This window comes from Anopheles coustani, chromosome 2, assembly GCF_943734705.1.
Source record: "Anopheles coustani chromosome 2, idAnoCousDA_361_x.2, whole genome shotgun sequence".
NCBI lineage: Eukaryota > Metazoa > Arthropoda > Insecta > Diptera > Culicidae > Anopheles > Anopheles coustani.
In genome coordinates this window covers 1,233,490-1,254,970 of record NC_071289.1, presented here as the reverse complement: position 1 = coordinate 1,254,970, position 21,481 = coordinate 1,233,490, and the positions used below count along the sequence as shown (strand labels likewise).

General features: G+C 46.9%; 1 protein-coding gene across 2 annotated transcripts in view; it reads right to left on the bottom strand.

Annotated features, from left to right (window-relative positions):
• The window catches only part of LOC131267058 (rap1 GTPase-activating protein 1), a 128,565-nt gene that overhangs the window by 40,026 nt on the left and 67,058 nt on the right, over positions 1-21,481 (bottom strand). For both annotated transcript variants that reach the window (XM_058269811.1, XM_058269812.1), the window contains exon 3: positions 14,112-14,319. In XM_058269811.1, the coding sequence (XP_058125794.1) occupies positions 14,112-14,319 (208 nt within the window). The remainder of the gene's footprint in view (positions 1-14,111; positions 14,320-21,481) is intronic.

The following is a 21,481-nucleotide window of genomic DNA, read 5'->3' as shown; positions in this document are numbered from 1 at the left end:
ACGATGGGGAAAGGGAAGGAAAGGGGAGGGAAAGAGTGGCTTAACTATGGAGCCGTGTTTTGGGAAGAAGTGGCCACATCCAAATGGGAGGAAAAACACGAATGATTTGCCCTTTTGCGCCAACTTTGCTACCTTCGAGGCATCGATCGTCGATTAGGAAAATATTGTGTGGCGCAAGGGAAAACCTCACCGGGTGCTCGATCAATCTTTCACCGATTTCATCCGATTGATTTAATTTTCCAGAAACAGTTAGACCCGGTCCGGTCGAGACCATCCTTAACCAACGTGATGTGATGGCTATAGACAGTTGCCTGACCAATTTATAAATATCAAACCAATTTCGATAGTGAAACTGGCGCTAGATTGAGAATGATTTCGAATAGATTGGCAACATATTGCTTCGGAATTATGGTAACTGTAGTTTGGGTAAGGGTTTAAGAGACGGGAGAGACGCGTTTGAATTTTAAACCACAGCATAAGTGAAGCCGTTAGAACCATTAACGACGCCATTGTTCGTGTGTTGAAAGTTATCCCCCCCGAAAAAAGTACCTCAACCATGCTTCCTGTTTTGCTTCATTTTCCCTCCGGATTCGTTAATCAAGACAGATTCGTCGCCATTTTTTTTTTTAGTTTAGCTCAATGTTCAATAGTATTGTTCTTCATGTCGCGCACTTTGCGTTACCGAGCCACCAGCTTTCAAGCTCTTCGTTAAGGCGGAAAACCTTCCCTTGCTGCGCGCTGAATGGACACTTTTCTCCGGCCCGTTCCCCGTGTTCTGATTCTTGAAGGAAGTGTGTACGAGAGTATCGCGCATTGTTCTGACGCACCCAAGCGGATTACGGACGGTTTTATTTTTTTCCTCCTTCCGTTTTTCACACCACACCGCAAGCAAGAATTCAACGCATGAAAATGCGTGAAAAGATTCAAGCGATTAGAAGACATCGACCACCTGTAGCAGCCGAAGATGGGCAACGGTTTCCACCAGCACAACACGTGGGGACTTGGACGAGTTGGAGTTTGAAGATCATTGTCGGCAGGCAATCAAGTACGACGACACGGGTGGTGGGGGGGAGGGGGAGGAAGTATCGTAAAGTAATTCCCACTCATTTGTTATCTTCTTCGACCCGGGGAATGGTTTTTCGGTTTTTCTGGAGTTTCTGGAGTTCCCTTTATGTTGTTTTCGAGGGTGACCTTAATCACACATTGCCTTGCGAAGGAAAACACCCCAGGAAGATTGGAGACACAAGAGAAAACCGTACGTTTTGTTGAGCCATCGGACTCTGCAGGAGAAAGCACAACACATCCCCCGGAAGACAATCGAACATGACTGGCGCACGCTCTGAGGAAATGTCCTAGTTAATGTTCGTCGAGATGCATGTATGACCGGATGTTTTTTTGACGGAATTTGAGAAGCCAACTCTCGGTTTCTTCTATCCAATCTCAAATGGGGTGGGGAAGGGGTGGTGGATTGTTTTCATTGAATTCAATTGCTTTTGTTGAAAATTACTTTCCTCCAAAATGGGTCAATGTTTTAAAACTCTACCGCCTTCGCCGAACGCCTCGAACGGAACACAATGTTGTTTAATGTTGCCCTCTCTGCAGTTCTGCGCCGCCGGCAAAGCGGGTGTTGTTATGCGATGTGAAACAAAAGTGAAAAACTTAAGAAATTTACAACGACGCAAAAAAAAGAGGAAAAACAGACGCAACTCAAATACGTTACAAGGAACAACACACCAAAAAGGAAAAAAGAACTGATGAGATGCATGTAAAACAGAAACATTAGCTGCAACATTAGCCGGCAACCGGCAGAAGCAAAAGGAAAAAAAACGAGTGGTCGAAGAAAGGAAAACATCAACGGTCAGAGCAACCTCGTGGTGGATGCAATCGACATCTCTTAGCGAGACGCAAATTGAAGATTGGCAGAAAATGAAATGGTAAGAGCCCGAAACAAACAAGTGGCGAAGTAAAAACAAAAAAAAAACCTTGGGCTGAATTCCGCCGACGATCGCTCGGGAAAGGGAAGGGAAAGTCGAAACAAAACACAAACGTTTGCTGTGCACGAGGAGTTTTTCTTTTTCATCCAGCCCGTCTTCCCTCCGATCGTCTTTTTGATAGAAAACATAGAACAAAAATCTATGGTGTATGCATGTTTTACTTACATAGCAAGAAACATTTCCTAAAACGTCTGATTATTCAAATAACTGGTATTAAAACGATTTTATAGACTCTAATTTAAGTCTTCTTAGTGGTGATAAAGTTTACCACAACACGCTGTCAAGAAGGCACCCGAAACACTTTTCACATTGCCTAAACCCTTCTCTAAACGTAGCCTAAACTACGAATGGGCCATTATGTTCATTTGCTCGTTCATTATGACGCGAAACGGCCCCCGGAATCTGTAGGGAATAATCAGGGCCTTCACCCTTTCTTTGGCCGGCACGGGTGAATCAGTTATGAGATATGATGGATTCTGAGATAGTCCACCCAAAAACCGAGCCATCTTTCTTGGTGAAGGAAGAAACTACCCTCGCGTCGACTTTGGAGCGACATAACAAATTGTTTCTTTGCTCTTTGGACAACTAAACGGGAATTGTGAGCAAAAACAAAGCCGAATGAACACGGATCGCGTTGGTTTGGGAACAAAAAGAGCGACGAGAAACACATACCGGAAGAAAAGAAAATGAAATGGCAATGGCGGCTTGACCCACGGGAAGAAAGCACCTGTGCCGGGGGAAAGATCGGAAAAGATGACTTAAAGTGTGCACTTTAAAATTTTCGGCTTCGCTCAAAAGGAGGGAATGAGTTACGGGCCAAGAAGAAGCAAGCGGCGCTATCTTCTTAATTCAATTTAACATAGATTTTTCATTCCCCTCACCGCCCACTGCCCACCTACACACACATAAAGGGAGATGCTCTCTAATGACCTCTTAAAAGCCATCGTGGGTTGCACGGACGCTACCCGAACGGAGGAAGAGAAGAAAGCAGCCAAACTCTCGGTCAGTTTTGGGGGGCGAGGTTTGGGATTTCAATTAATCGGCCGGCACGCAAACTTCCCAGAGCGCAGTGTTCGGGTAGGGAAAATGCATACCCCCCCCCCCGAACACGATACGTCCGCAATGGCGTCGCGTTTATGCATTCCGATCGCGATGCCTTCTCCTCCGTCGTCGTCGTTGCGGTCGAATGAAATAAGTCCGCGCGCCCGTGGCAGACCGTTTTTGGGGTTAGTATGCAAATTGGTTCCACCACTTGCTACCCACTGGCTGATAAAGGGAGGCTCTGTTTCGCCTTCGTGAAAGTCTCAACACCTTCACAAGAGGAAGGGAGTGTCGGGATGAAGTCAAGCGAAGAACAACCTTCATGCTTCCTTCCTTCGTGCGGCGGGAGAAGCCGCCTTTTGTAATGAAGTAAGTGTAGGTAGTGTGGCTTGGGAGGAGTTCTGGAGGCCCCATTTTTCGACTTCGACTTTGTTTCCTTTATTTTACCTTTTTTGTGTGAGTGCCTAATAACGACGGTTTCGTCCGACTGCACAAAACTTTCCACCTCGATAGGTTCATTTGTTTGGGCTCCATCCACTTTCCACCACAACGAAGGGCTCGCCTTCGTTCGGGAAGCCCGTAATTAGCTCTGCATTGTAGTGCCGATTCTAGCCAGTGAAGGTCTTTGGGGAACCTGCCATCACCCCCCCTCATGGGTCTGGGCTTTTCACGGACGTGGTTTTCCACACAAGGAAGAGGAAACGGCGATGGATTTATTGCACCCCAATACGAAAACCGAACCGAGCAGGGCCTACACTGCACTGCGCCGTGGCCGTTTCGTAGGGATGGACTTTAAAATTACAAACCGTCGAGGCGGGAAAGATAAAGACGACTTCGAGACCCCTGCAGTATGGCTGGTGTTGCAATTAAAACAGAAAGAAGTTCATTTCCCACACATCGAGAATGCATCCCCGTGGGCTTCTGGACAAACGGCACTTCCCTTGTCGGCTTGAGCCCACACGACTCGACGATTCTCGGTTGAGAAGGTGTTTCCGAACCTGTTCCGGTACACTTCCCCCCGATGACGAAGTGACTGCTGATAAGCTTTCGCTCGGTTCAGCTACTTCTAGCGTCACGTTCACACAATCGCCTTTTTGCCTTGTTTGTTGGCCGAATGACCCTCACGGTTCGTTATTCAAATTCTACCATAACCGTTGGTGCAAGTTTATGCGGATAAATGCACATAAAATAAGAACGATGCAGTAGAACGTAGAGGTTAGCTGAAGGTGATAGGCCTGAAGGTAAGGTTACTTTCGTTTGAAACGACAGGTGGCTTGATAAATGGAGTTGTTTCTTTTTATAAAAATTCCATAACACTCCCTATTTATAGAAACAAATGTTTTTAATCCAATAAGAAGAATAGTTCAAAACATAGTCAGCTAAAACAAGATAGTAACAATTATAACAGTGTATTTACTTGGATTCCAACAAACATATTGAGTCACTATATTCCCGATTGCAATATTTGCGGCAATACGGAAGGGATTTGCTGTAATTAACTGTAATGGCGTCTGATTGTAGCGAATCAATACACACGTGTCCGTTTGCTATCGATTCGCGCTAAAATTACGCGGCGTTAGAGTGTGTGAGTTTGATTACTTTCGATTGGTCTCCAGCAAATTGCGATGCAACACAAACAGCGTTGTTAAACCGCATGCAGCGCCACAGAGACCAACTGTGGAGTCGACATATGGAGGGGAAAAGGAAAACGACTTTCCGATCCGGACCGATTTGCAAATATTGACGGCGAAGTAACAAAATAAACTGCAACTGTTTGCCACTCGAGAGCCGGACTCCCGTCGTCCGAACCGGAGCGATCTGATAACGTGCTTCAAGGGTAACGAACTGTGTTGTGTGCCTGGTGGTTCTTTTATTATGCTGCTGCCAATTTTCCCACCCAGAAAGGCGACTGCATCTTGAGGTGAGATTCGAACGTGACGAAAGCGGACTCTTGCTGCATCCGGAAATAGCGACACCGCCAGCGGGCTTTTCAGCATTATATGCTGCACAACAACATCAACAGAACGGTGCGCGGCTGGCCGTGCCTTCTGTGGGGCGTTCTCGACAAACACAATGTTTCATTTTACCCTTTGATGGGAAACGCTTTCAATTGTGAGTAATCTTGTCGGCGTTTGACCCGACCCTCAGTCGACGACTGATGAAAATGATATAAAAAGGAAACAATGGTGGAATCCAGCACCTGAAGGAAACGACCATGATAAGATTAAAAAGCCGCACCGAAGGCGTTGGCCAAAAGTGTATCATTTCCGATTACATTTGGCGATGCAATAATTTTACGATCCACTCGACTTTTAACGATCAGATCAAAACACATCATCCGCGCACCAGCGCCACCTGTTGGAACATGAGCGAAGCGTTTTTTAGGTTATCTAAACCTTGATGTACACGGCACAGCTTTGTTTCACTACCTAGTTTTCAAAACCCCATTTGTCTGAACCTTGGTTACTCAGCATACCTTTCTCCAGCAACCTTGGTGTGGCGCGAAACGGGAAATTTGACATTTGTTCGACAGAGGTCATCGAAACGGGAAATACCGGTTCGAAACTTTTTGCGGTAGCTTAGCTGCTTTGGGAAGCTTTGAATCCTTTTGAAAATACCTAAATTCGTTAGGAATACTAAACGAAAAGAATTGACAAATTTGTGAGGGGTATTTTTCACGTCGGGAGAAAAAGGGGATGTCCTGAACGTGACGAAGAGGAAAAAAAAAAGGTAGCAACCATGACCTCTCCGCAGGAGGTTGGTCAGTTTTCCGATTAAAGGTGTAGTTTCTGTGACATTCCTTCTGGGTGTGGTTAGAGGATGATGATTTGCAAAACGCAGTACGCAGAAGGTTCTGTCACATCGTTTCATCATTCGCTCGTTTCGATATCAAATATTGAAAGACCGTGCATTTGAAGTTCAATCAACCAAACCGCCGACCTCGCGCAGGACGACATCCACCCAATGAAAGTAAAAAAGAATCGCCACCTCATCTCGTCCATAGCCCTGGGCAATTAAATATATTAACAGAAAATCATTCGCGCCACGTCTGCGGGGTCACCGTTCATCGCTTTTTTGTTCCCTCTTTCATTAAATTTATGAAAAGGGATGGGTTTTTAGCTCCTGGCAGGACATCTCGGCGGTCGCACAAAAGTTTGAAATGTGATATCGAAAACTGCTGCTGCTACTGCTGGTTGCGCACTCCACACCTTCTTCCGCCGGTTCTCCGTGGCTTCATCTGGGAAACCCGCCGACGGGGAAAGTGATGATGGATACTTTCGGCTTTTCTCTTCCTGGCCGAGCGGTGGCGGAAAAAAAAACACCCCACGATTCGGAACGGAAAATGAGGTTAAATTTGAGCTCTTGCTAACCTGGTGGCCGACGCAAGGCGTAGGACACAACACCGGTCACCTGGGCGAGCGGCAAGGGAACTGGGAAAGCGATCAGCCGACGCAGCCGGTGAAAAGGCTTGCGAAGGAAATCCCATTAACCGTGTATCACCGTTTTCATTACCCTTCTCGATTCCACCGACCCGACCGACGGCGTGATCATCCCCTTTCGCTAACCCTTTGCCTTCCATTCCAGCGACGGCCAGAGAGGAAGTTCGGAAAAACTTTACCCCTTTGCCTTCCCTTTCGTGCAAAACATTAGAGAGATGATGCTCGAAAACCTTTTTCCCCAGTTTTGGTGCAACTTTGGCACAGTCGATATAAAAACCGGGTCACTCCGGCTCCGGCAAGGACACGCAAGGACGATTTTTTAAGACTAACCTCCAGTTCTCCTGTTTCACATCCCAAGCCTTCGCTCGACAGACGGAGGGGAAGGTTGTGTTTTCCCCCAGATTGAGAGTTCTTCACATTTTTGCACACGTATTTTTCATTCCTCAAAAGCCAACGCAATTATCAGCTCACGTCCAAACATTTCGACTGCGTGAGCGTTCTTTTCCTGTGCGAATGAATGGCAAACGTTGTTTTGTGTTTTGTTTGAAAATCTTTTTACTCCACGAGGGAGAATCGTTGACACAGGACGCTTTAAAAAAAAAAGGGTTTTAGGTTTCCCTAGCAACGCATGGAGCGAAATGGTGTAACAAACCGAGGAAGAGGGAAACCAGGGAAATTGTTATCAAAAATTAAAACGAGAGAAGATCATATAAAAACAACTTGAACAATCCGGTTCGAAAAAAAAACGGAGTTATGATTTACGAATCTCGAAAAAAATACACGAGCACTACCTTTGGTTTCCTATTAGCTTCCTATTGTTTTGAAATAGATTCATTTTTCGAGGATCCTCCCAACGAGGTCGTGGTGTTTGTTTCTTAGTTGTTTATGAGTTTTACAATTTTTTGCCCCGTCTCTAACCCTTTCAATTGATGATAACTGGAAGGAAAAAAAAGTTTAGCTTGCCGGAATGAAACAGTTGTGCTGGTTTTAACCATATGTCATAATCGTTATGGAATCACTACCGTTTGTGGGCACAGTTTGGGATCGTGTTTTACTCTCAGGTAAGCCCACCGACACCACTTGGAGGATCATAAGACGGATAAATTATAGGACAATTATATGCCAACGCACCCGCGCGACCCGTCCAAAGCGTGGGGGCAAACGACATTAAATCGTATGTTTTTCGTGTCCTTGCCAGCTTTCTGACCAACCAAGGCAATTGGATGACACCCAGGTTGACGGTGGGCAGTTACGTAATTCGAGCGGGCCGATTCCGGGCAGAACTTGCACCCAAATTGCAAAATTAAAAACACAAATTTCACCCCAAAAGAGATGTTGACGGTATCGGATATCCACCGAAACAGTGGCCCATAGTGAGTCAACCATAATGTGGCGAGTTGCCCTTGACGACGAAGAAATCCAATTTAACACTCTTCCCAAAGTGGGAGTGTGTCCGGAATCCAGTAGAAAAACACGTACAAGAATGGTAAGGACATACACGAGAGCTACGTTTTGCGGAGGTGATCGTCTCATAAAATTGCAATGAAATCGCCGTACGAGACACGACACCATAAGCATCGAACCGAGCTTAGCCAATTCTAGCCAAGCGAAAGAGTACGGTGGAGTTATGAATATGAAATTTATCTTGATTGCATGTTTTATGGATCCTTTTACTAACCCGAACAGGGCCATCTAGAAGCTGGACTCCGCGCTGGAGCTCGATTGGACGTTCGTCGTAATCCATCCGATGGACCATTAAGGCAATTGAAATTTTACAATCCAATAAGTGCAATCAAGGCGTCACATTTAGTTCCACTTTCCGGCTACGTGAAACGCGATAGGTTCCGATCAAGCGGAACCATCCGATGGAGAAGGCATACGAGAGCCAAGTGCTGTAAAGTCGGCAAAGGACCAAACATGGGGCGGGAAAGACTGTGCCCTGTTAATGCCCTGGACCGGTTAAGATGCTTCAAACGTCCTGTGCCCTGACCTCGGACCCTACCGGGACGGATCGGACCTTCGGGATCCGGGAGAGATGGCACCACAGGTCACTTCCTCGACACGGAGAGATACGACGCGAAAGGAACAACACGTCCCACCGAAGCCGAAGGATAGGTCAGGCCAGCGAATGGTAGTAAATCTTTCGCTCAAGACAATAAATCTTGAGGCCCTTAGAGGGGACAAACGCTCGTGCGACAGGGACTGGTCGCTGGTTGGTCTTGGAAGAGGGAGAGCGTGTGGGTAATTTAAGAGATTAACCAGTCACTTCCACCTACTTCCGTTCCACCTGCATTCCTTGCGACAAGGGACGCCGACGGCCGGACGGAAAGGAAACGGAAATAAGTGCTGGTAATTATAAAATAGATTGCGCTTTTTCAATCTTCTGCACTCCTTTCGGTTCACGACCAGGTCGTCTCGGCCAACACAATTATGAGAGATTGCCTGGAAAATGTACATTTTCTATCGCTTTTACAATGTATCCCTTTCCCATCGATCATTTTTACAATTTGATTTGTTTCTCTTCCTGGCACGCGCAGGAAAGGTTCTAAGGATGAAGCCATTATTCATCCGAAGGTAAACTGAGAGTCGCCCCGTTTGTGATGCAATCATAGAATTCATAATCGATTTATTGCACATCTCCGGATCGGAGAATAGTGAAATCAAGAGTGAAAAGCGGATTTTGGACAACGAGAAAGCAGGAAAGAAATAAGGGAGCAAAACGCATTCGCGTAAACAATTAAAAACAAATCCGCCACTCCATCGGACATCGGCATGAATAGAGCTGTTCAGGTCCAGAACAATTTAAAATCGAACCCAAAACGGTGGACATGTATGTGGTCAATAGGAAAATTTGCGAAAAGGGACACACCTGAGGGTTGGTTAGTGAGGCAGCATTCAGGACAATTAAATCGATCATCTGGTTCGAGGGAAGGGGCGTTTCAAGGGGACCGAGGACGAAGGGAAGGTGGAACAGATGTGTGCCGGACATGAGGCCTGAAAAGCTGTTAATTGCTGCCGGGGACAAAACCGGGAGCAACCAAACAAAAGGGACCCCGGGCGAATCGGGGATTAGGAATTATGGCTTGTCCTTGGAGCGTTAATGGCGCTACGGCTTGTTTGGTAGGATGTGTCATAAATTGTCCTCTCCGCTATCGGTTCCCGTCGGATCGAGAACCTTCCCTCTAATGACGCTCACGTGAAGCAAGGATCCTCTAGCAGCGTGTGGTGGAAATGATCGCTCATTATATGGATCAGAATCGTGGCGCTTGTTTAGAACCGGAGACAACATCGGCGATTGCGTCTTCGATCAATTAAAGACTCATCAAGATCGTCTGTGACCAATCATTCCCGCTGACTTGCCGCTTTCCGAGACTATCATTATTTACTGCCTTCGGGGGAAAAAGGAAAACTGTCCTCGCCATGTGCCTGATCCCGTCCCATTTGTCTAAGGTAAAAAAAAGATCCTGCGATTGAAGGCACTTATCACCTCATCAAGAATGGTACAACAGAAGCAAGAGAACACCCCAAAGCCAAAGGCCACGTATCCCGGTATGTCACGGTGGGATGCACCGGGTGTTGTTTTTCCTTACACTCCACATCCTTACGCTCGTTTCGGAGGTCTTGTCTTGTACGTGTGGTGATCATCGTTTGACACTTCATTTCACTCATTGTCGCGACATCAACATTATTTCCGCTAGAGGGGAAAAAAAAGGAAAAATGCTGTTGACGGGAGTCAAAATCGGTAGAAGTAAGACCTTTGAGGGACCTCTTAAAATCGCACGCTTCAAGGCAGGACGAGGCGCGCGCACTTTGTCAGCGTGTGGCTTCTTTATGCCCGCCAGATGTTAGGAGAGCAATAGCAGATATAGAGCTCCCGGCGGCGATCAATACCCACAACAACACACGACACACCAGAGGCCCTCGGCTTTGATGATGGGTGTCGGCGGTGTGACATATTGTTTGCGTGCACGCACTTTTTTAACGCCTTCTTGAGACACTGACGGTTCCATTACTTTTTTTGGTATCTTGCTCCTTCTTGTTCTTGGAACGATCAGTGGACACGTGGGTAGAAAAACAAACGATTTGTAAGGACCCAGGCCGCCGAAGATTACGGGTTTCGTCGGGGGCCCAGATGTTCGGAATCGAGGCCACCACCCCTACGGTAGTTTTATGTTTTCTTCTCCGTTTGCCCACCGAAAAAACGAGCAGCGGGATATGATGAGCTCGTAAGGCGTGGAGATCCCGTGGATTAATGGGTAATGATTCGTTCCAAAAGTAGAGCAACATTTTTGGCGGTCATTTGGACATCTGTTGAGGCGATACAGGCATCACTTAGAGCGCGAGCTGTTATGACAGCGATTATGTTTTGAAGCTTCCTCTTTTAAAAGGCACAAAAGTTTTGTTAACGGGTTGTTTTATTCCTCGCTCATGTCAACCTCATCACGAAAACAACATCCCTCAATCCGTGCACTAATCCTTCGACGACGCATCAATTGACATACAACCCCAACCCGGGCTGCTTGTGCATCAGATGCACTCATCTGGACACCCTTCTACAGATAGAATTTTTAGGATCGTAAATTTTTATGACTATTTTTAACCAGCTCGATCGAAGGGTTCGTTCGACTTTGGTCTCCGAATTGCATTGCTTGTTCCGCCTGCCATAAACACACTTCACTTCAGCGAGTAGGGTGAGGAGAAGTGGTGGTGTGTTTTTGGAGAGAAGTGTTTTTAAAATCTATCACCATCTCCCGGTTGACCGATTTAAAACATACATGAAAACAACCCCGCCGAGGAGGAAGAGAGAAACCCTCGCCCGTTTTATGCTGCAAAGTTTTGTTCGGAGGAGGGTTCGAAGTTTTATGACTTTTATGATCGAACTCGAACAAACGGCGCGACTAGAGGACGCGTGGCAAATGGGGTTTTGGCCGTTTTTCGCTTCCCTGAAGACATACAGCTGGGTTTTCGGTTCTCCCGAAACCCCGAAAAATCCGTTACCCGCGTGAGCTTCGGGGGATGCGTGAGGTTTCCAAAGCACCACAAATCAAGTCTCGTAACACGGCTGGATCGTGTATGTGGTGCGTGTGGCGGACACGATCCACACACCACAATGCGAAAGGTTGAGATTTTCATGAAAATTTATTTCCATCCATTCGCTTGGAGCGTCTCTCTCTCGCCGAGTCGGTTAATCGTCGCTTGGCAACGCGAAGAACCGGTGTTCGTGTTTGTGAGCTGTTAAGGGAAGGTTTTCACCAGCCTGCCCGGATGGTTCCGGGTGTTTTTTTCTGGGCGCTCCTGTGACCGGGACGGATTTATGGATTTATGACTCCAACGGTCTGGTCTGGTCTTCCCGCCGCCAACGCAAGCGCGTTTCGATTAAGCGGAAAGGGCACGAGAAAAACGAAGAGAACCATTTCCGCAGCCAACGAGTTTCCTTCCGGCAAAGAAGGCGGAGGAGGAGGTGGTGCGGGATGTCATGTCGGAAAATTCTATCCATCTTCCACGCAGGTGGGAACATATTTCCCGCACGACGTGGCCATCGGAAGCATGAGCAGCGCAATTCAATCAAAAATGATGAACGGCGCCCGAACGGGGTGGAAAGAGGTTGGGTTGACGCTATGGTCTCTTTCACCACCCACCTGTTTGTGCAACTATGTGCGACATGATGGAAAAGCCGGGTGCTTTTCCCCGACGTACATCAAACTGTTACAGTGCCGGACGGATGACGCACACAGGAACAATTGCGAGCCCGCGGCGGCGAAAAATTGGAAATGTGATTGTTTACACCGCCCTGCTCTTCGCTGGCCAAAGCCAGGGGGCCCATTTGTCCCATCATTCATCATATGTACACACAAACGCAAACGCAAGTGTACGATGGGAAGCTAGCAGTTTGCTCAATCACTTATTGAATTTTCCGCCAATAAATTTCCGGCCAAGGAAGGGACGTCCACATGGGTGACGAAAGCGGACGCGGGGTAACAACGATCGAGGAATGTACCACCACCACCACCACCAGGCACTTTACACAATGCTTAGTCATGGAGAAAATTGAAGATGCCTCTCTGGAAGTGCGGTTACGTTCGATCAAGGACCTTTTCTTCTGTGACTTTTCTTTTGTGACTCCAAGAAAAGAGCCGGCATCTTTAAAAAAGGTTTAAAACCAGTGCGCGCTTCTTTCGCTTTTAAAGCCCCCCGGGACACCGAATAAACCTACACACGCAGGTAAGGGGTCGGTCGAAATCGACCAAGCAAGATCCACTAATCCGATTTGCACTCAGCTAATCGCTCTGAATGGATTTGGTGGTGCGCGTTTGTGTGACCACCTGTTGAACATCCGTCCCTCCACCTGTTGGCGAGAAGAATGGAACCATAATCCTTCCCGCAAGCGGACGGAGATATCGATTTCAGTTTGATAGCTTATTTGGCAAGCGAGGCAGCGTCCGGCTTCCGGTTCCGGTCGGACGGTATTATTGCTACGGCAACAGATTGGCCTCCAGATTGGGGGTGGCTCGATGCGAAACGAACGTGGAACATTGAAAACGATCTGTCATGCGATTCGGCGAAACACAATCCACCGGATGATTGTTAACGCTTTTGGTCAATTAAATCAATAGGTCGGTCGCCTACCAAAGGAATTATACTTTTCGAAGAAAAACACGATGAATGTTGCATTGGTGATTTTCTTTAATTTTTAATTTATATTTCGATCAACATTGTAACAAAAAGTGTCATTAATCATGAGACACATGGAACTGGAAAAACGTACAATGACACGAAAATAATGTAAAGAGAAAAACAGTCGTCCTCAAGGTTACAAACGACGGTTAAAAAAGCGGATCGAATTGGACGATAACAATATGAAGAAAGTGCCAATCAATAATGAGCAACAGCACGAGACAAGTCAAGTCTCCACCGTCCACCAAAGCTGAACCCATTTTAACGACAAGTCAAAGGCCGATCTCTCTTCTCGATCGGTTAAATGGATTCGCCACAAGAACGCACCGGAACTGAACCGCGACGGACACCACAAACGCAAGTGTGTGGAAGGCGAAGGTCGCAGCAAACACTTGCCACGGTGTTTGGTGTGTTTTCCGACCCATTTTCCAACCCGGTGGTGGTTTTGGCGCGTGCCACTCGGTTGCTTCATCGTTCATCGCGTGTCAAGATCGATTCGCAAAACCATTTTGTGACGTTTTCGGCACACTACCGTTGTGCGAAAGAGTGAGAGAGGGAGCGAGTATACAGGAACTGTGGGGGTAATAAAAGGCCACGACGATAAGGATAAAAATGAACGCAATAAGTGCAAGGATCATATTCGTAAACGAAAAGCGAATTGCAGCGTGGCAAGCTGCAACACGATTGCGTCTTAACGGTTCACCTCGGTAGCCCGCAAAGTGGTGGCACGTGAATGAATAAATTAAACTACCTTCCTCCGGACAGAAGGCAGAAGGATAAAGGACTAGCCGGAGCGAGGGGAAGAAGAAAGACCTTCCAGTGCTGTCGGTAAAAATAATTAAAAACGTATTTCTTTGAAGTGGCGTAAAGGCTTAAAGTAGTAATAATAATGATCGGGGCCTTTTGGGGCGGAAATAAAAAACACAACGAGGAAGTAAAGGATGAAGAAGAACGGACGCACCTGTGTGAAGTACGATGGAAGGACGCAGCGTTGATCGTCGAGGCGCGAGCACTGGACGCGCTCGAGCAGCTCGAACAGATCGTGTGTGGCTCCGCGCAACCGATCCGGACTCGTCGTGGCGCTCTTGCTGGTCGGACCCGGGGTCGCGGACAGACCATTCTGCTTCGCGTTCGCCGCTGCCGTCGTCCACCCGCCCATATGTTGACGCCTGGGAAGGGAGAGAGAGAGAAGGAGAAAAAAGGGAGAGTCAATTACGGCACGCGTTTAATGTGATATTAATTATGTTTCATCCAAAGGCAGTCACCATGCACTTTCGCACTACATCTAAAGCCGCTAATCTAGTACACGGAACCAAGACCACTGGGAGGAAGCTGAAAGACACCGTCGACCTCTACCACACCACTGCATCCTTCATCTTTCCCGTGGGCGGGTGGGATTTTCTTCAACCGAAGTGATTGATCGTTTTCCCGCCGACCGATGACGCGGGAGCGCGCGCGCACGCAACATCGTGGCGTTTCGATTCGACAACCAACGCCGACTAATTGCCGACCACAACACGGAGACCAACATTGTGTGGCCGACCTTGGGCCCAGCCGATTGGAAACTGGTCCACTTGGTCGGCGTGGTCAACCGTCGTCGATTACATCTACATCAAGCGAACAACCAAGCCCGGGGGACACCCAATATCGGATTAGAACAAATTAATTTAATCGCGTCCAAATACCCTTCCACCCTCTCAGCTCGTTTCTGTAATACCTTCCCACCGGTGTTGTTTGCTTGTTGATCGTTATTTGCCGACAGCCTTAACCGCAACAGATGGAGAAAAAAAGCACTCATATCCAATGTAACAGCAAACACCGGGAGTTGGAAACCGTGGGTGCCACGATTAATGATCATTTATCAAGTCTAATTAATTGTTACATACGCTCCTGCTCTGTCCATTCGAAAAAGGGCCGCGATACATTGGATGTGAACGCAAGCAACTGGACTGCAATGCACTCCCTCGCTTCCCAAAAAGGGATGCAATCCGATAGTGACGGATCGGCGTAATGGGGAGTGTGTTATTTGCGGCCTCCCAGAGAAACTCGGTAAAATGCGACTTTAATTGGACGATGATGATGTATTGAGCGTGTTGCAGACTCTCTGTCCCTCTTCATTCGGTCTTAACCAGTGGCTTGATTGATGGTGTTTTCGATAAGGAAAACACTCTGCCCGAAACTAACAACTGTGGAACCCGCAGCATCAGGAACTCCGGTTGTTCGGAAATGGGTTCTTTTTAATCAGATTAATCGCCTCTCGGAACCCTTTTCGAAAATAATAATGTTATATGAAATTCAACTCTGTGTATATCTTATCTCGTGCAAAATAGATTCTACGAACACCGATAAACTGGTGTTAACATTACGCGTTTGATAGGATTTACAATCATCACACGGATCGTCCACCTCCCTCCCCCCTTCGGACCCACTCCAAACCCGAAAGGTGTGCACTCTAAAAATGGAAAATCCGTTAATCCCTCTTAAGCATTCATTATCGAAGGTGTAATAAAGTTCAAAACTCGCCCTACTCGAGCAAAACGGCTGAAAATCCGGTCCAAATCGCCAGCCGAAACACGAAGGAGATACCACTTCACGCCGGACAAGGACTCTCTTCTCGTCGTTTCGAGAGGCTCTCGAGGACACAAAACGAACTGTTTATTATTGTTGATGTTGCCGCTGTCACAGATGTGTCCGTGCCGAGCGTATGTGTGCGCAATTATTCATAGTCGGCGCGCAACGGAGTACGCCGCAATGATTTATGTGCCATCGCCACCCAAACCCAAGGCCGTCACCGGGAGTTCCTGAGAGAACGAAAAGGACGCCAGCCTAGGGAAGCTGAGGCGAAAAGGACACCAGCTTGCAATGGTCGATTTACCGGTCGGTGTGTATGTAAGCCAGTTGTAATGCCTTCCCCTGTAACCCTTTCCCGAAGTGAGCAACAACATCAACCCCCGGCATGGTCAGAGACACCCTTCAAAAAAGGGGTAGGTGATATGTGTGTGAGTAAAATAGATCATTTAATATTTGAAAGCAAACAAAAAATGATTCATAATCACGCGCACCACCCAAAGCGATAAGTAGTCGCTCGGAGTTGTGTTTTTTTACGTTTGTGTGTTTGTCTATGCATCCATTGGTAGGCCAGTGTGCGGTGCTCGACCCTTCCGAAGGAAAAGTTACCGAACAAACTCTGGCGAAAAGTGAACATTCTTCCTTTAAAGCCAAAAGGAACAGAGCGTCGAAACATGATCTGCATTTGGAATTGCATGGAAGGTTGGAAAAAGGGAGCGAGTATCGGAACAGAATGGCTAATGAAATTCCATTCATCCCCGTGCCAAATCATAACCCTCTCCCCCTGCATATCGCTGACCAGTTCGTTGTTCGTTCGTTGTGTTGTCGGGAAGAGTGTTTTATTTCTGTTTTACACACTCCAAACCGGAAACACGGGACCGCAGTAACGAAAGCCATCAGATGCATTTTCATTTCGTCTGTGTCTGTGTCCACAACGCCTCTTTGGAATTTTCCGGCAGCCCCCCATCCGCTGAAGTGGACACATACTTTCCGTCTGGTCCCGAGTGATATCTGTTGCCCATATATCCGGCACGTTTCTCCCAAAGGCTTGGCCTTATATTTATGCTGCACTCAAGAAAGATCATCTGCATATTTTGAAGTGCACTCTCGGCAGGTTCACTTCATCTGCAGCCTTCGCTTTGGAAAAATCGGAACGCTTCATTTTGCCTCAAGTTCACCGGGAAGGTTTCCCGCTTTTGGCACGGGAGTTTTCCTTAATTTCTTCTTCCCGGCCCCCGAGTCGGGTTGAGAGCACAACCCGTGCGGTGTGTTCGATGTGCACTGTTGCATAACAATCAGGTCAGTTTGGATTCAACCGATTTATCAACCCCCCTCCCTCCCCCATCGCTCCCTTTTCCAATCGAGTGAAAAGCGAGTTCCGAAAGCCAAAGCCTGAGAATATTCAAATATGCTTCCCCATTGCGGTCCACTTTTCCGATCCGACGACGAACAAACCACCGAAACCACAGGCCAATGCAACTGACAGAAAGTTGGAGTAAATGCGAATGGGCAGACCCACCACCCCCTCTCGTTTTTCCCTTGAGAAAAAGCAGTGAAACGGGACGGCCACTTCTTTTGGGAGCTTCGCAAATTTATCTCCAATCCCTTTTTTCACACCATCGCCTCTCTTCCCCCGCTTGGCTTCCCCGGGGCTCGAAAGCCCTTTTCTTGTCTGTGTTTTTGTTGTAGTGGTTGGATATTATCCGAATAAAATCATAACAGTTCTCTGCTCGCCCTTTTTTTTTTTTTTTGAATCGCTTCAAACTTTGGACCCTAAACAAATCTTCATTCGATTGAGCTAGTTCAGTTTTTGGCCCCCGGGAATATCGTTATTTCATATGCAAATTTCGTCCCTCTCTAGCAAACGAGTGATGGTTTCTTTCATTAAATATCATCCTACTCCCATCCATTATTTACACGGACATTTCGTCCAAACAACGGAAAATTTATAGATTTTGAAGGCCAGCAAGCTTGGGTTCATTTGCGCAACAATGCAACAACCCGGCATAAATTAGTAATTAAAGTAGGAGAGAGTTGCACTGCGTTTGGTTCGGATTTTTCCGACGCTTTGTTCTTCTACGGGTTCGGGTGCAGCGCCCTCTTGACACCGTGGCCACGATTTGTGTTCTTTCGAGGGCCTGCCCCTGCAACGACCCAATGCTCATCCTCCCGAGCCTCATCATTTGATGAAAATTGAAGCTAGCTGATCTAATCTAAACACCATCGCTCCGAAAACGCAGTGACACACGGGGACCCCAGTTGTTGACGCGACTGCAAAGGGTCGTCCCGTCGAAAGGATGTTTTGCATAAATTTAAATGTACGCATTTCCAATGAACCCAAAACGCGGCACCATCACCCTTAAACTACCGGAACCAATACCAAACCCACCCCGCGCCTCATAAAAGGGCCCCGATGGCGCAAAAGGATGATTTAAATGTTGATGGTTCTTTGGCGGCTTAATTTAAACACAAATTGAAACACGTTTAAACAAACACAAATCGCGCCAGTACATCATATGCTGCACGGTTTTTGCTCAGTATCGAGACGAAAACGTGAAGATCAGATCTGTAGATAAACAAAAGTAAATGGTATTAAATCAGCCAACCGAAGGAAGGATTAATTCACCACCGGTAGGAGTCATAATCGGTGCTAGAATGGTTGACTTTATTTTCCCAATTTCCATACTCGGAAGCTAAATTCGTTCTTCATGAACATGCGCCTCTTTTCTGACACAGAACGACATAATTATGATTTGTGATAGAGAACATAAATATAAAATAATGTGTTCGTTCGTTTTGCACAGTTTCCTGCCATTTCCGAAGATAGGGATTAGTATCAAAACGTTGAGACCCTCTGCTAACCTGGCCACCGAATCCCACTCCGAGGCGAAACCAGATCATGCTCTAGAGCGGCAAGGACTTGCTCGTGAACCATCCTACCGTATCCGTGTCCTCCGATGCATCGAACGTACGCAGTCGACACGGTTGAGTGAACTGATTGAAACGTTACACGATTCCGTTCCGTCGTGCCCTCGCGAACGAATCCAATGACATGGAGGGGTTTGAGGGCCAATCGAAGATGGCAAACGGTAGCCGGCGGGTTTGTGATGGTAATGAGCAGTTGTTTGTTTGCAGTTTGAATTTAATTTAATTATTTTTGCGCTACACTGGAGCGCCATTAGTTTATGCCTCTTCAGAGGGGTTAAGTGTGGAACGCGTAACTAACTTGGTAACTCTCCTCTAATAAACTCGATTCCCCAGTAAACGTGTCTGGTTCTACATCAGTCAAGACATTTCCTTACAGCAACAATTATTCAAAGTTGGACATATCACCGGAAGGGTTGGTTGCAACTCATAAACATGTCTTTGGATAAACAAACAAAATGCATTACACTTATTATTGCAGTCCTTCCCATACAAACTCAAATCCGTTCGTATTCCAAACATCCAAAGCCAGACAAGGAGTAGAACAACATCCTGGAGATACAGCTTTACGACATCCCATCGATCAAAGAATGGAAAACATTCGTTGAGCACGAACTTCTCGCAAATCTTCTGTGGTATGTATTTTCTTGCCCTGCCTTTCCGGATGCGTTTGATTTCCCACCGATGCATTTCATTTCCCATATTTTGCAGTCTGATTTGTGTCTAAACCTGGAATGAAATCAATCGGAGTACACGGAACGATGAATCCTCCACGGACCCTTTCGGCGCAGTGTAAGGAAGGATAAAGCATCCCCGCAAAGATGCAGCAGAATTCGACCGCAATGCATCTCGGAGCCCCTGCTTAACGTCGCATCATTTGCTCGCCCGACCAGCGGGGGGTGTGTTTTTGCATAACAGTTCATAAAACCTCCGGGCCATAACAATAAAACTCGATACAACATTCGATCGTTACATCGGCTTACCGGGGTATCAACAAACTGAGGGACCTCGAACCGATTAATGATGCTGCGTCGTTCGTCTTACGTCACTTTCCGTTGATCCGCAAAAAAGGAAAAACGGGACGCCAACCGCACGCCTCACTAACAATCGCAAGAACGGAACGACAAGGGATCATTCTAAGGAACTAAGGAATGAAAGAAAACATTCTCACCCCAGAGCCTTTACCGACTGTCTTCCCTCTTTCCCCTTGGTTTTCTTTTTCTCTTGCCACGGCTTTTTATGTTCCGCTCATTTATCACCTGCAAATTGATGCCATTGCCATCTTCACCTTCATCGGCGAAATAACGATCCGTTCCGCCCGGTTACGGAGTCGGCAAATCATTTGCGGTTTCATTTGCGACCATCTTGTCCCGGGGCATGCAAAATACAACTCCTTATTTTCTCTTTTCTTTTTTTCTTTTAATCGGTTTGTGATCATGCCCGGATTAGCGCATGTCAACTATTGTTCAACAAATCGAATGAAGCTAAACAGGTTCGATGGCAATCCCACGGCACATAAACTAATTTGAGTCTTCGAGCCTTAAAGAGACAGATGGAATATGTTTCTGTGAACTTTCGTTAACACCAAATTGAGGTAATAAAAAATTTTCTGTTTTAACGTGGACTATGAGAGTTGTTTAAGTATGAATTTTAATATTTCGTTTTATTATTATACCGCTTTAGAACAGACCTTGGACCACCAAAAGAGTTTTCCACAACTTAGAACGAGTGGAGTGGGAACAGAACAGAACAACTCGCAAATGATGTCGATGTCTCACTTTTATATACAAACTTTATGACCTATTTGTTCTAGACCACACCTACAGGCCGAGCTCTGTTAGTATCGTTTTCCGCGCCTCATTTCCGCCACAAGAATTACCGGCAGAAGGCAGTTTTCCGCATTCCGCATAAAATCATACCAAATCATTCGGCAAAGTTGATGTTCTCAGGAGACTCGGGGTTTGCTACATTCCTTTCCTTCCCTTTTGCAGCATCGTAAACCCACATCAACTCCCGCTTCCCTTTGTCCACCTTTCCCGAAAGGCCGTCGTCACTCATAAACTTCAGGCTGAGGAGCCGGCCAATTATGACCGTGCAAAACTGCATGCCTGCGCCGAAACGTCGGCGACCGGAGGGGGGGGGGGGGGGGGGGGGATTGGAGGATTTCGGCGAAGCGATCCCAAAAAAACCGCTATAAAACCGGCAAATCATAAATCAAGATCTTTTAATAGCCCTGTAATAACAATGACTACGCTCATATTCTTCAGGTGAAGCCGTTTTATTTCTTCCCCCTTTGCTTTGAGATTCCCAGCTCCTCCAGGAGAAAGGCGTAGGGCTGCACGAGTTCTGCTGAAGGGAGAGTGAGTTCCGTAGGCCCGTTTCAACACCAAACAACTTCCTCCTAAGTGCAACAATTTCACACAACCAATTTCCCTTCAAACGGCGTAAGATGGGAAACTCCTTTCGTCCTTTATCTCGTTCCTTAACGATGCTCCGATTTGGTTTCCTTGAGGAACATTGAAAAACCCTTCGAGGGTTCCTTTAGGCACAGGAAAATAAACCCGCTCCCTTCCACCGCAAGCCACCGAGGGGAGATAAAGAAAGCGGGACGTCGAATTTGAATATACACACACGCAAATTAATGCGGCGGAAAACTGGAAACTCGCCACACACATCGTGAAACTTTCACTTTCAGCCGATTGAACGTCGATGATTTCGTCCGTTTTCTTCACCCTCGACGTGGCGTCGACGAGACCGCGGGGTTCCTTTTTGTCACGTTCCAGCGGGCATTTTCCACAGCTCATTGTGTCTCGCACCCTTGATTTGTTGCGGAGCCGC